The sequence below is a fragment of the Aptenodytes patagonicus genome, chromosome 1 (assembly GCF_965638725.1).
Source record: "Aptenodytes patagonicus chromosome 1, bAptPat1.pri.cur, whole genome shotgun sequence".
In the NCBI taxonomy this organism is placed as follows: Eukaryota; Metazoa; Chordata; class Aves; order Sphenisciformes; family Spheniscidae; genus Aptenodytes; species Aptenodytes patagonicus.
The window spans coordinates 13,288,234-13,303,575 of NC_134949.1; the positions used below are offsets into that span (position 1 = coordinate 13,288,234).

Consider the following 15,342-nt stretch of genomic DNA (forward strand, 5'->3'; position numbering starts at 1 on the left):
GGATCACCCTTCTTCCAGCATGCCTCGGGAGGAGCCTGGGCGCCAGCTCCAACGGGCAGACGAGGGCCTTCGAGTCCACCTGAAGCCCCCCGGTCACCTGCGCGCAGGCTGCCACCCGTGGCGAGGCTCTGCGGCGCTGTCCCCGCTGCTCCCGTCCCCCGACGGGAAATGGAAGACCACCGGGCCTCGGACCGCGACCAGCACTGCCGGAAACCCCTCAGCGAGCCCGCCCCGCCGCCGGCTGCGAGGGGCGGAGGGAGGCGGGAGCGCGCCCAGCCACTCTGCGCCGCCGCCAGCTGAGTGACACCCGCTGCGCCCAATGGGCGCCGAGGTGGCCGGAGCGGGCGGGCCCATGGCGGCAGAGGCGGCCGCCCTGTAGGAGCCGGTGCAAGCGGGGCGGGGAGCGCCGGCGGCCGGAGCGGAGTGGGGCCGCGCTGGGCCGGCGGGCCGCCCCGCGTCCCCGGCGGGCCGGGGCGAGAGGAGGGTGCTATGCTGCTTCACCTGGTAGCCGAGTTTGACCTGCAGAGGGATGTGGTCCCCTGGCTGGCGGCGCGGGGTTGGGCCGCGGCTCTAGGTAACGCCGCGGCGGGTGGCGCTGCGCCGGCGGGCTCCGCTGCGGCGGGGCCGCCCGCTCCCGCGCTTCCCGGGGAGGGCCGAGGAGAGCCCCCCACCCCCCGGGTCGCCTCCGTGCGCTGCCCTCTCCCGCGGGCGGAGGAGCCGGGCCTGAGGCAAGACCCCCCGGGCGCGGCTCCCCAGGGGCCTGCGCCCTGGGCTGCGCCTTCCAGTCAGGGCCGCGCCGCCTCCGGCCGCGGGGGGGTCGGGGGTAATGGCGGCGGCGGAGTGCCCCCCTCCGGAGCGGCCGCTGGCCCCACCTCGGCCGGGCTCCAGGGGAGCGAGCTAGCCCGCCCCCGGGGCGCCTGTCCGCCCGGAGGCTCTTCCCTCGGGTGCCTGTGGCCGGGGTACCCGAGGCGGGGAAGTTCCGTGTCTTCAAGGAACTTCTCGCATGCCGAAAGCGCTTATGCACGTCTGCTACACTCCACCGCTTGTTTCTTTCTTCTGCTTCTTCACACATGTTTTTTTTCTTTTTTTTTTCCCCCCAAAAAGACGTTTAGCATGACTCTCTCTCCCACGCCACTCCCCTTTCTGGGGGGGGGGGAAGCCAAACACCTCTGTCTACGTGGTAAATGAGTGCTAGTTAAAATTAGATAAAGTGTTAGCTGTCACAGCAGTGTGCGATAGCTCGTGTAGCGAGCGCTTGATGTAGTGGTTGGAAAAAAAGAATGACCCGACTGTATTCTTGGTCCTGTGGTTTTTTGCTTGTGTTTGTTCTCATTCATCTGCAGAGCAGCTGGCTCGTTCTGCTTTTCAGAAACTGATGGAAAGCTTAAAAAAAAAACCCAAGAAACCTGTAATTTTATTTCAGTAGAAATAGATGGTCGTTGATGCACCGTGTGATGAACTTGAAACCTCAACTCCTTTGGTTGCTCTTAATTAACTCAAGATATTTAACTTGCTTCCCACGTTGAGGGGCTGTTATCAATAGTTTCATAAGAACTTGTTTGGAGGTAAACCAGAAAGTATCAGCTTTTTTTGGTTTTATAAAATTATTTACCAAGCCATCAGTTACAAAATCTGTTAAAAATTATTTCACATATACTAGATAGTTTACTGAACAACTGCAGAATGGTGTACTGAAGGGGTTTGAGGTAAAATTCTGAAATTCTCCATGCATAATCAATTCATCTATGAACTTATCAGCTCATATGTGATGAATTCAGTGAGTCAATTAACCTATGTATTTGTGTCATAACAATCTCAAAATGGTGCTGACTTGTGCTTGGGAAAGGGACAATCGTATTCAGCTTTTTAAAATGTAATACAGACTCTTTGTTCAGTAAATGCCCCTGGTGGTACAGGATCAGAAGAATCTAGGTAGGAAGGTACATCTGATCAGATACCAGCATTGCTGTATTGCATTTCAACTTTTGTCTGTGTATGCTGACTTCTTCCTCTGATGTAGTTCTGTTGTATTAGGAATGTGAAGGTGGGAGGTAGGAATTAGAAAAGATTAATTTAAACATCAAAGAAATACCTATTCACAGAAAGCAGTTAGGTTTTAGGAGTCAAGGTACTTTTGTGCCAGTGGTTTCAGATGTTATAGTTATTCATGTTTATTATTTTCTTTCCTGAGGACTTGAAAGCCCTTGATAGTGTGTGAGAATTTCTAATTGAACGAGAGCTGGGAGTAGCTATGATGATGGGAGGGGAGCGGCGTGGCAGGTGAAGAGAACCAGCCTTGTTCTCTTTATTCCACTTATTTTTGTATGAGCTACATATAATGACCTTCAGGAAATCAAACTCTGCATTCTCCTGAGTATGTTGATAAGAGTGGTTTGCTGGGCAGGCAGGTTGGGTTGGTTCTTTCATCTGCTGGTCTCAGCTGTGGGGATGAGGAAGAAGTGGTAATTCTATATGCAGAGTTTTACTGCAGGACTTTCCAAGGGCGGAGATGATTGCCACTTCTTCTTGGCTCCATATTCCCACCGACAATGTTCAGTGACATGAAACTCACTTCTGACATGGAACTTTTTCAACACCTTAAGATCTCTGTGTCGGGTGATAGAGAAATTGATGACATAAAGATTTCCTGTGGACCTTCTTCTGTAGCTAAATTTGTGTTCTGAGGAAGTATTGTATGAGAGAGGAGTGTGGAGACTGTAGTACTCATCTTGAAAGTTTGAGGTGGTGGTTAAATTCCGGGAAGTTTCCACTAAAAGAAGAGCAGAATATATGGTTATCTGAGACTTTCTCAGTTGTCACTGGCTAGCCCTAATGTAGTGGTATTGTAGTGTACTTTGATCTGAAACCAGTAGAAAGTGATGCATTGTTAAATGTAGACTGAGGATTTTCACTGTCCTCCTACAACAAAATGCAGAATTTATTTCCTTGTGGTAATACTTGTAAAAATTTTTTTTTTTATCACTGCAAGCTGTACAAGCCAGTTCATAGTATCAGGCTTGTGAAACTAAACTTCACATGTCTTCCTTCTATCAACGCTTCATGATAACTGCAAAGTAAATGATGTTGAACTTGACTAAATGTTTGCTGAGAGTTGTGCAGAATTCTTTTTGTTGATGCTTACTGAACCACAGGCTACCTTTATCTTAAAACTAGGACCGATCATGCAGCTGTCAACCTTATTAAGGGCAAAATTTCCACTTATAGTGAAAGTTCCATCTGAGAGAAACACGTTCTTGGTGGCTGCAGCAATTAGAAAACAGAAAAGCAGCGTCAGGAAGGCATGCGTTTTTGCCATCTTGAGTATGACACTTCATCTTTTTTTCTGGTGTTTTCCTTTTTATTTTGCACTGCATTGTCCAGATGTGCTCTTCTCTTTCTGTGTCCATCCTAGCTTCCTGCTCATCTGTTTCCCTTTTAGCTCTACTCTTTCATTCACACCCCACATCATATCTCTTGTCCTGCATTGCTTAATTCCCTTGTACCTGTAGGTATGTTGCATATATATATATACACACACACGGTGCTTAATCTTGTGGTGCTTGGGGTTTGGGGGGAGGGGGTTGTTGTAGAGCTAATCTCTGAAGTTTATTTCCAGGTATTCCTTTGGGGTGCTGAAGGGGCAGGTGGGAGCAAGTGACACTTTTCCTTGGACTAGTTCTATCTCCCTGTAGTGTTCTGAGGATTGGAGTGCAACTTAACTGTTTGAACCCCATGTTGTGTATAATGGATAAATGCAATTTATTGGTGTTTTGTTTTTTTTTTTTTTTTTACTGTTAATGGAAGATAGTGAAAATGCACATTTTCATCACAAAAGGTAGTGGCCATTAGAATCACAATTATAATGAAGAGTTAGGAGTTTACATAAATAATTCTTTCTTGTGTGTTTTGAAAGCCCTCAACTATTTTGTGTTGAAGTTTATCATATTTAAATCATGGTGTAAGAAATATTGTCTCTCTCTTTCCAGAAGGGAGTAATTTTGACTTTTACAAAGGATTACTTATACGTAAAAATGTATTTAGTATCTTTGCTTAAAGTGTGCATAACTTGTATGATGAACCAGCTCAAATGAAAATCCTGTGCCTTTTGATACTTATTTCAGGTACTTCTGAGAATTCATCAGCATTCTACGTTGTAAATGTTGAAAGAAATGGAAAAATTATTTATACCTGGAAGGTAAGTCTGTCTCGGAACTTAATAAAAATATAGCAGAGAATAAATCTGTATGTGCATCTATGCCTAATTGAGTCCTTGTAGTTTAAAATTTTTTGCAGTGAGGGTAAGAACGTGAAAACTCGGCTGATTAAACTTGGAGGGTTGGGTAATGGGAAAATACCCGTCTCTACTTCAGACAAAGGTTAAGAATGATGAAATGGAGACTAAAGTACTGAGCTGATTAAGTCCATAGGGTTTTTGCTGTTGATTTTTTTGGGGGCCAGAATCTCACACTGAATGAAATGCCATTTCTTTAACAGATAAACTCTTTGTAAGCAGCACATTCTTTCACCCTCAGAATTTCTCAGGGAAGTCTGACTATTAAATCCATGTGCACTGCTTTAGTTAAATATGTTTCCTCCTACCAATATATATGTTAAGGTGCCATTTATCTAACACTAAGTCTGCTTCTGCCTTTCTTCTTTGTTCCTTTAAGATTCATCTATAGCACTTTATTGCAAGTAGTCTGAAGTAACCGTTGTTTATTTGATGTCTTGAAGTATCTAGAGCTATACTTTTTAACATAGGATTCTGCTTTCCATGGCATATGTATAGCTTTTAGGTTGAAACGCCTGTAGTTCCAAGAGATTTTTTTAAATGGTTTGAGAAGGTTTCCCCTTGATGAGACAAGCTGTGGTTATTTTCTGTGCATCTTGGAGATCTGTAGACCCAGTTGGATTCTGGAGGATCTTGGTTCTTGAAGAGTACCGATTGGAGATAGCAGACTCCAGTAGAATAGGGCTGTTTTTTGTTCCCCTCCTGCTCAACGATGCTAAAACTCTCCAGCTTCCCTAGGGTTAAGGGAAGAGGTGAGGCCTTCATCAAGGTATAATACACTTTAACTGTGGGTGGATGTTTCCTTTAGTACAAGCATAGGGAGGTGAGTCTGTACAAGACAACAGTAACCATAAAAACAAAGCTAAAGAATGTGTCAAGGTTTTGGTTATTTTTTTTTGCATTGCTCAAAACTCTAGAAAGACTTAAAGACTTACTAAAGTAACCTAGCATCTATGGAATCTCACACTAAGCTTTTTTGGGCTTCTGTCAGCGGACTCCAACTGCCTTGTATGCTGTTCAGGCTCTTGCAACTGGCACAAGGGATGAGTTGTAGCTTGAGGTTCATGCATCTAAATGTAGGTGTCTGCCTGTGTGCTAGGTGTCTAAGCTCTCATTGTGGTCAGTAGGGATCTGGTCAAAACAGTTGGTGGAGTTTAGAGAACTGGCCACTTGTAGCCTGTACTTTGGAATGAGGTGTGGGGGGTGGAGGAGGTGGACAAATACCCACTAGACTCCATTGACTGAATAGGCCAATGACTCAGGAGGATTTAAACACCTAGGCTTAGTTCCCTGAACCTAGAGCTAAAAGATGCATGGGAAGTCACTGAAAATGTTTGCTGTAGTTTTTTTCCTAATTCTAGGAATAAAGTGACTTCTGCAACCTGTGTGGTAGGAATGGCTGGATGACAAAGCCTGAGAACTGGAACTAGGAAACTGCACAGCTGTGCTGCAGTTTTTACCTCTCAAATGCCATCCCGAAGGAGGTGCCGCTGCTTTTTATTTTCCTGTTCTCTTATCATGTTAAAGTAGTCTGATCTTTTTCTCTTGAGTGAGTCAGCCTGCTGAAGACCCAGCATCTATCTATTCCTCTGTTGGGAAGGATGCTGACATATTTCATTTGCTTCTACTATAAGTGTTTTTTACACTTGCTAATGGGCAAACTGGAAGATACTTCCTGGAATTTTCTCACAAAGAACAAATGTATCTTAAGGTGGTATTGCATTAAATATATGATGCTTCTCCCAGAGAGTAGTTGTTCGTAGTGTGTGGTGCACATTTCTTTCTGGGATCAATAAAAATTCCGCTCATCAGCTGAAAGTGGTGGTACCCACTTAGAGGCTACTGATGTCTATGGGAGTCAATACCTCCACACTTGTCTGCGTGCATGATAAGAACATGTGGCTATGTCTGCCCCAAAGCTCGTTTTAGTCTAGGTGGCTTATATATTGGTAGGAGCACATGTGGTGGCCCAGGCTGCAGCTGCCTAGCACTCACCCAGTGTCCTGAACAGGCTAGGACCTGAGCTGCTAACGCTGTGCCTTTCCTGATGTCCATGCTTACGTTAGTTTTGTCTGTGTCCGCTGCAGTCACACCTTAGGACTGTGATACCTTGAAGCAGGACTGAATTTTTTTCTTTCTCTCAAGAGTAGAATGCTAAAAACCAGCGAGTGTTGGGAGGATTGTGTGTCTGTGCCTGTCTTTTTACACTTTACTACTGACTTAACAAGGATTCAATCCAAATGTCTCCTTTTCTGAAACAGTCTGTTGACAACGTATGGGTATAATTCTGTGGTTTTGGAGTTTACTGCAAACCTTTTAAGAGGAGTATCCATTCATATTTACATAGAAGAAAAAAGAATCTTGGTGTATGCATCTTTGCGAATGACAAGTAGTTTTAGGCCCCAATTTGACACTTCTTCTAAATTTTTACAAATTTGTTCTAAAATATAAGTATTCTTTGTGCTTTGCTACTCTGTTCTGCTAATATACATCATCATACTGGAAAGCTTACTTGAAAACAGACTGCTTTTAGTGTCTGCAGCTAGTCCTTCTGTTTCCTTAAGCTTACGTTGGAGAAATCATGATGTAATTAAAGCTTCTAACAAACTACAGATCTTACTGAGTTGTTAAGGCAGTTTAATATCTCTTTCTCTCGCTCTCCCCCCACTTCATGATAAACTATTTATAACTAATGACCTACAGCTTTTGCAAGACGCAGCTATATGTCTGTGAGCCTTTCCTGTTGGTTTTATAGCCGCCAAGTTTAGCTGTGACATTGTCAGTGAGGATAGTGCACAAACAAGGATGTAAACTAAACTGAGCTGCCCTGGCTTGTTTCCCAATAGATACAAATAGAAAACAACCTTTGTCTGCTAAGTGGAAGAAAATCAAGTGCATTCTGCGTGAAATCAGGGGAGGGTGGGGAATGAGCTTTATTTTCACGCTTATTTTAGAGTATTGCGTTGTACTGTAGTTTTGACAGTGTCTGTCTTTCATGACAGTGATAGTTGGTGTAAAGGAAGATTTTTTTTAACAGAAGTGAATTCTAATGTCAGCGCTTCTGTTTTGCAAGGCAATACAAGAATCTTTAGAGTAAACACGAAAACAAGCGTCATAGCTTATGCGCAGATATGGGCACTGATGTAGTCCTGTTACCAGTCTTGTAAAGTATATTTTTCAGTAGCTAAGTACACAGGATGTTAGCATTTCAGACACACTTGGAAAGAAGTTATTTGTGAAAGCACTTGCTTAACCTTAAATTAGGAGGCCTGAAGCCTGTGTCTTAATATAAAGACATTTTGTTTTCCTTGTTTAAATCAGAAGTCAAAGACTTTTGTCATTGCCACAACAATAATGAAACACTCAGAAATAGACCCCTTAGGAAGAGAATACTCAGGCTTTTGTTTTAACTTCACAAAGCAAGATGCCATAACTTTGTAAATAACCACAGATTTCTCCCCTCTCCCCCCAAGCTGTAGTTAAAAACAATGATGTTCACTGTTTGAGTATAAGCCTCTGTGGCTGGATTTAATTTCAACAGTTTAGCAATTTAGTGCCTATACCTAGAGTACATTACAGGACTTCAGCTTGATTTGATATACAATATATGCTGCCAAGCAGAATTAATTTTAATTTTTTAAAAATATTTTGAAAATTTAAAGCATGGTAAAAATTACCGGGAAGAAAAGTTTTGAGTTGTATAGTCTTAGAAGTGCCCCAAACAAAATCATTGTATGTTATTATCAATAAGCTGGAAAGGATGTGTATTATATTTCTTTTCAAGGGCAGCAGGCTAATGGTGTCATCTGAGCTTGTGAAATATATTTAGCCTTCAGACAATCATTTCCTAAGGCAGAGCTGAAATCCTTTTTCCACCCTGCAGCCAGATCACTGGAAGCTGTGTTTGGTGATGTTTGATGTTTCTGTGCTCCCTTTTGGAGCAATGACCCACCGAGTTGGTGAGGTTTGGAATACCAGCCTTAAATCTTCCAGGGGCCATAGCATCCCCTTTCATTCTTGTACAGACATCTCTCTTCCTGGCATTACTGCCTGTAACTAAAACCAGTTTAGAATGAAAGTGAGAGAGAGGCACTTGGCTTATGCAATGGCTTGTGGGCTGTGGATTGGCCACATTTCAGCTTTATCCCATGTGTTAGTTCTAAAAGGAAAAAAATAAATCTTTGTTCTCTTTCTTGCCTCACTTTCTTGGAATTAGATAATTAACTGCCTGTTTATAGGACAGGGAAGTGTGTGAGGATGTGTGTCAAGGGGCGGGGGGAAGAGGAGAGGGAGGTAGGAAAAAATAAAAACAATGGTTAACTTTGTATATATTTACATTGCCTGTGCTAATTTGTTTTCATCCATAGGGAAATCGGAGAAATACTCACATTGGATTGTATGATCTTCAAACTAAACAAAATGAGGTGAGAGCAATACCAGGCTTCTCCCTGGTGAAGAAAGTGCTGTAGTGTTTCAGATTTTGATGCCTTGCAACACGGTATGTTATGTCCTTAAGGAGTATATTCTTGTTTGAAACAGAAGAGAGACCAGAGAAGGTATTCGAATGATGCTGAGTAGTATTAAGATGCAGAACGTGACAGAACATCTGAATGACTTGGGAGTAGTAAAGCATCATGTCTGCAATATTTATTTCTAAATGACCAATTCAAGCCCTTTCCACTCCTTGTCACACTGAACATGTGTGCTAAGAAGTAAATGTTTTGGGTTTTCTTTGTTATGTGTGCATCCTCAGTCTGTTTGGTGCTACCATTTCTAAGAAATTATTGTAAAACTGAATGTACTGCAATTCAGTGGCTGGAATGACAATAATGGGCCTTTGCAGGTGTCCCCATAACAGTATGAAATGGGTGGATTTCTGTATTTACGTAAAGGTCTGCTGTGCTGCTCTAGTGGCAACATAGAGCTCAAAAGAACCAGTAAGAAACAAACAAATGAGAAAAAGGAGAAGTGATGCGATTGAGGCTTGAAATATGGTTCTTCTGGCCATGAAATGATTTGCTTTAAAAATAAAAACGGTATACTGGTCAGCAGCGTTTTCCTAAGGAGGAGTAATTAGATGGTTTTCTTTACATAGTTAAAAAAAAATATTTATTAGCATTAATGTGTTTCTTTATAGCACCTCTATATGTTTGAGAGGGATCTACGCATAATCAGTTGTTCGGTCAACAATGAAAGAACGTTATTGGGTAAATATGTGTTTTATCATTACATTTTTTTTTTGTCATAGCAAAGATGATTTGGTTTAGTAGGATGATACATTTGGGTCTAGAATTACTTAAATCTGTTTTGACCTATATATTGCCCACAGCAGTCTATGCATTTCAGTGGAACCATCACCAAATAATGTAGGTAACAACATAAAGACACAGCTGTAATGATGTTGCTGTTTTATTAAAACAAAAATCTAAGACACACTGACCCTTTGTCCACTTCCCCCTCCTGCATTTATACATGCCTCCTACATCTAGAAGAGCTTCTGTTGTTCCTTTAACAAGTATGGTTTTGGTAAAAAAAAAATTGTGATGCTTGCTCTCCAAGAATGTTTAATAAAATTAATATCAAAAATGCATGCTCACTGTGGTTGTGTTTTGTTTTTTTTCTTAGCGGTCAGCTTCCGTCAATATACAGAGGAAGAAAGAGTAAGTCGGCTATTACAGTCAGGTACTACAAATGGATTGTTTTAATACTGTTCAAAATATTGTACCCTTTTGCTTTTTTTTCCCCATGTAATTTCTGTTTAGAAAACAAAATTGCATATAAAAAAGGATGTTATCTAAAACACATTCTCTTTGCAGTATCCAAGTATTTAACCTTGCTAATTGAAATTCATCCCATTAATAATGTGAGAGTCCTAAAGGCTGTGGATAGCTGTGTTCGAGTACAGGTAAATTATTCAACTTATCTAAATATAAACCTTTTTAATCCACTAAGCTAGAGAGAAAAAGTGGTTGAGTGCAGAAATATCTCATGTTATCTTGCAGCTGTTACAGAGATAGTGTGCCCGTGTTTCTTCCTAGAATGAAAAAACTGAGAAACTTCATAAAATGTTTGATGTAGAATATTTCTCCGACATGAAGGCTATTTCTTTTTCTCTTCAGTCCCCCAAAGCTTGCAATTATAGTGATTGGTGACTATTCATCTGTAATAATAGCTATTTTTATTAATTAATTATCATTAGTGTGCCTGTCAATTTAAAAAATAAGTAAATATCCAGCTATAAAAAACCATTTTAGATAAGTGTTCTAAACTACTTTGGTTATTTACTTACTTTTGTGAAACTTTCTGTATAGTTTCTTTATCCAGTTGAAGGCAGAAATACTTCTACAGAAAGTCATCTCTTGCTAGTTTCAGAAGATAAATGTGAGTTAATATTTTGAAAGTACGTTGTCATTCTTTTACTTTAAGTTGATTGTTATAGATTATATTTTTGGTAGACTTTTATTGGGGAAAAAACAGAGGGGAAAAAAAAAAGGTTGTGAGCTATTCTAGGTATTCCGAATGTCTTTGAAAAACTGTATAATTTAATGGGATATTTTTCAATGTTAGCAGAATAGCCAGCTTTGACTGCAATTATTTACTTAGTTCATGCTTCATCAATTATCTTTATTTCTAAAAAAGCTAAAATAGACTTTTATAGCTGCATATATAAATTCAGAGCAGATCAATTGATTATGAGAGATGGTTTGTGATTTAATGCGTGACAAGTGGGATAAAAATAGGACAATAGTTCCTTGGATTGAGATACTTTCACTTCTTCAGCCTAATCTAATGGGAGGGAATGGATAGAGGCTGTTTATCCCTCTTGCCTTTCAGTCTTATTATAGAGTGAGATCACGTAGGCCTCTCCAAAGAGATGGGAAATCTCCTCTGTGAAGCTAGACACCAGTCTTTAGGTAGCTGAACTTAGGTGGGCAGAGTTCACGTCCTAATACATTCACATAGTGCTGTGAACTATATCAGAAACATAACATCTGCTGGGTGAATCTTGCACCCTTTGCACAAGCAAACTACCAATAACTTTTAGGAATTTTGCGTGGGAAAGGACTGTGAGGTGGTATTCATGCTAGGAAGTGAAACAGGGCTAGGGTGTAGTCTCAGGCACAGGCATGCAGCTCTGCATGCTCTGTCTTTCTAAGTGTGCTCCTTGTCTTGGTTTGGCACAGTTAGCACTCTTGTGATGGTGCTGCGCTCATGTGGGCAGAGAACCGCTTCCGCGAGGCGATATGGCTGCGGCCACCCTTGGCGCAGGAAAGGAAGAGAGTCCAGGTCTCTGCATAGGCACCTGTGTTCATATATCACAGATTTCCCCTTACACTGAGTTGAACTTTTCTGGCCCTAATGTGTTCTTCTAGCATTCTAAGAAGTGAGATTGTTTAATAAGCTGTATAAAAGCATATAAAAATGTATGTTTGTAATGATTTTTTTAATATATTTTAAAGATATTGAACAATTTGACATTCATGTTGTTGCAGAAGAAGAACACAAAGTGGTAAGACTTGAAAAATCTTGGGTTCTGAGTTTTGCTTTAATTGAAAGTTTAAACATCTGTAATTTTAGCTAACTGTTTTTGTAGTTTTATACTTGGGCAACACAAAGTACATTAAAGAAAGTATTGGTAGCATGGCAGCTTATGCAGCTAACCACAAAGCTGATTGAAAAACCTGTATACTGTGTAATCTATGAGCAAAGTTACTTATTATATTCTATTTTGTTTGTTGCTGAATGTGTCTGTATGTTAGAATTTGGGAGTAAACATAGTGTATGTACATTTTTAAACCATTTCAAATATTTGCAGAGTCACCTTCCTAACTTTGCCTTTTGTGGGAGTCTGTGTGTCCCAGTAAAGGATTCATTTAAAAAACAAGCAAACAAACAAAAGACATAAAACTTAGATACTCTCCAAGTACTGTCAATGTTCCAATCTCCTTTTCCCCTCATCTCTTTTTCCAGATTTTAACATGAATTTGTCTTCAACAAATTGTAGATGTTTTGCTTAAAAGACTTATTATTAATAAACATACATCTAATATAGTAAAGAGTTATGTCACGAAAGCCAGTGTTTTGCTTTATGGAGACAAATGTGGGCTTGGAAAGAAAAAGTTAAGGTCCTGATTTTCAGTCACTCTGAAGTCTTTAACGGTTTTCTCAAAGTTTATCATTGCTTTTAAAGCAGATGGGTTTTATATGCTAGACTACAGCAGTGGAGTAAAGACTAAGAGTGTGATCAGAAAAAACAGATCAATCTGATGTCCTTCTAACAAACGGATTTGTTTTGGTTGACGTGAAATCTCCCTCCATCTTTCAAGAGTGCATTTATACAATCCCAACAGTTTTCCACAATTCTAGCCCTTTCCCTACTGCCAGTACTCTCCATCATGTGGCTGAGACTTTGGACAGAAATCCCTTTTGGAGCTAGCGCATATTTCTTCAATAGTTGATGTAGCTGGTTCTGAACTGACTGTGGTATTTTACTCCTCTTCCCTTCTGTGTGATGAAGAGTGCTGTCTGTTTTTCTTTGTTCACTTTGAGCTGCTTAAGTGGTGAATTTCTTGCAAGCAAGGAAATCTCAAAGAAAATATGTGGTAGTAGGTGTACCCTGAAAACTGTGCTTCTGAACTCTTTAAACTGAGCACCTTGCACACAACAAAGGTGGACTTTGTGCGGCTAACAAGTAGCATATTCCCTCCAAGCACCTTAGTGTTTGCGCCTCTTCTGTCATTGCTTTTCTCTTTAAAGCACAGACTGCGTAATTGTTATAGCACCTTATTTGACGACTTCTAATGTTCTTTCTTTCCCTTTAGGTGATTCAAAACTCAGGTCAGCTTCCAAGAGCCAGAGTTGCAGATGATCTCATTTGGGCACAATGGGATATGATGGAACAAAGGCTCTTCTACATTATTCCAAAGGTGAGATGAAAGTCATTCTAGTAGTTTTTTTCCTGCCTGTCTCATGACAGTAAAGTTTTGAGTGCGTGGGGTAATAATAATGTGAGTTTGTTTTTCATTATAGTAGTCTGTCTTATTCCTGTCTCAAATAACGTAAAGCAAAAGCCAGACTTGCCTTAACTGCTATTTATGCATAGTAAATGGCAAGAAGACTGGTGATCTTAGTGCTTTCTATAAAAAAGGGTGGATTTGTTAGGTTTTTTGGCTTTAAAAAGGTCTTTTATTCAAAAGGATCTAAACCTATCAAAAACTGTCATGAGTATAATGCCTCTGTTCTAGAGAGTTCACATCTAGAAAGTATGTTGTATACAGACTTACTGAGTGACCAAATGAGGGCAGGTTCTTGACTAGAAATGCTGAAACTCTGAGTTTGTGTTTTTTTTGTTTTGTCTGGGAGACTATTTGCACTTGATATATTCTACATAAATGAAAATTGATTTTTCTTAACTCTTCTTAGCCACCAAAAAATGAGTGTTAGGAAATAACAGGAAATGAATTGTGATGGGGAAACGTATTCCTGTTTCTGAGATACCCTTTTTGAACTGACCAAAATAAGATATAGTTCCTTTTGCCATATAGGTAGTTGTGGAAAACGTTTTTTTTAACTTTCTAGAATATGTGTGTGTGTGAGACATGTAATGCTGTGCTTCAAGTGAGGGCCCACGCAATTATAGATGATTGGCAGATAATGATCTGGGACAGGAAGGAAGCATGTCATAGTGCTATTGTGGGGGGTTATATGTGGTTTCTAAAGTCATCTTTTGTCCCCTAACTTCTGCATATCTGTTAGCAAAGTGGGTTGAGTGTGGAGAACGGTGTGGAGTATCCAGTCGCTTTTCAGTCTATATGATATGGTTTCTACTTTATCAGTTACAAAACACATCCTCTTAATTCCAGGAATCAAAGAGTACTTTAAAATGTGTCCAGTTTTATCCTGATGAAAATTTTAACTCAATAGTAAGTCATGAGTATTTTATTATACAATGGTTTTGGGTGGGATGTAATTATGTGTTCCAGGCACTGATACAGAGGTCTGTTTCAGTGTCATCCATTATTGGAACTTTTGCAGAGGAAAACCTGCATTTTGTTTTTCTGTGTGGGTTTTTTTTTATTATTTTCTTTTCAAGAATGTATTCAGTCAGATTCAGATTGCTCCACAGTCAGGTAACTTCAGTGGAGTTGCACAGATATTGACCTAGAAGTGACATTCATGACATTATACTGATCTTATACTCAAGTATTTAAAAGCACGGTTATCGAATGCACTAGAGAAAGAAACCTGTCATGGTTTAACCCCAGCCAGCAACTAAGCACCACACAGCTGCTCGCTCACTCCCCCCGGTGGGATGGCAGAGAGAATCAGAAGAGTAAAAGTGAGAAAACTCATGGGTTGAGATAAAGACAGTTTAATAGGTAAAGCAAAAGCCGTGCACGCAAGTAAAGCAAAACAAGGAATTCATTCACTCCTTCCCACCGGCAGGCAGGTGTTCAGCCATCTCCAGGAAAGCAGGGCTCCATCACGCGTAATGGTGACTTGGGAAGACAAACGCCATCACTCCAAACATCCCCCGCTCCCTTCTTCCCCCAGCTTTATATGCTGAGCATGACGTCATATGGTCTGGAATATCCCTTTGGTCAGCTGTCCCGGCTGTGTCCCTTCCCAAATTCTTGTGCACCTCCAGCCCACTTGCTGGCAGGGTGGTGTGAGAAGCAGAAAAGGCCTTGACTGTGTGTAAGCACTGCTCAGCAGTAACGAAAACATCCCTGTGTTATCAACGCTGTTTCCAGCACAAATCCAAAACATAGCCCCATACTAGCTACTGTGAAGAAAATTAACTCTATCCCAGCCAAAACCAGCACAAAACCACATAATAATTTTCTGTCAGTTTTAAGGGAGACAAGAAAATCTGTTGCGGCCAAAATGCAGAGAGCAGAACATAAAAATTACAACTGTTGAACATGTAATTGTTACTAGACTTTTGCCCCAGTGGCTGAAACTTGCTTTAATGCAGGAGGTTAAATATCTCATAATTTATTTTCTTTTTTTCTAAAAGAATCTATTTTATGTTTTTTGGGGTGACTGTA

At 40.8% G+C, this 15,342-nt stretch overlaps 1 protein-coding gene across 5 annotated transcripts in view; it reads left to right on the top strand.

Annotated features, from left to right (window-relative positions):
- The first annotated feature begins 438 nt into the window (after positions 1–438).
- GSAP (gamma-secretase activating protein) overlaps positions 439–15,342 on the top strand; it is a 48,881-nt gene continuing 33,977 nt past the window's right edge. For 4 of the 5 annotated variants that reach the window (XM_076364239.1, XM_076364257.1, XM_076364267.1 and 1 more), the window contains exons 1-10: positions 442–574; positions 4,122–4,195; positions 8,659–8,715; positions 9,429–9,498; positions 9,917–9,973; positions 10,108–10,196; positions 10,603–10,672; positions 11,752–11,801; positions 13,114–13,218; positions 14,155–14,214. In XM_076364239.1, coding sequence (XP_076220354.1) covers positions 490–574; positions 4,122–4,195; positions 8,659–8,715; positions 9,429–9,498; positions 9,917–9,973; positions 10,108–10,196; positions 10,603–10,672; positions 11,752–11,801; positions 13,114–13,218; positions 14,155–14,214 — 717 coding nt within the window. In that variant the 5' untranslated portion in view covers positions 442–489. Of the gene's footprint in view, positions 575–4,121; positions 4,196–8,658; positions 8,716–9,428; positions 9,499–9,916; positions 9,974–10,107; positions 10,197–10,602; positions 10,673–11,751; positions 11,802–13,113; positions 13,219–14,154; positions 14,215–15,342 lie in introns of all 5 variants that reach the window. The other variant, XM_076364247.1, reaches the window with a different exon arrangement.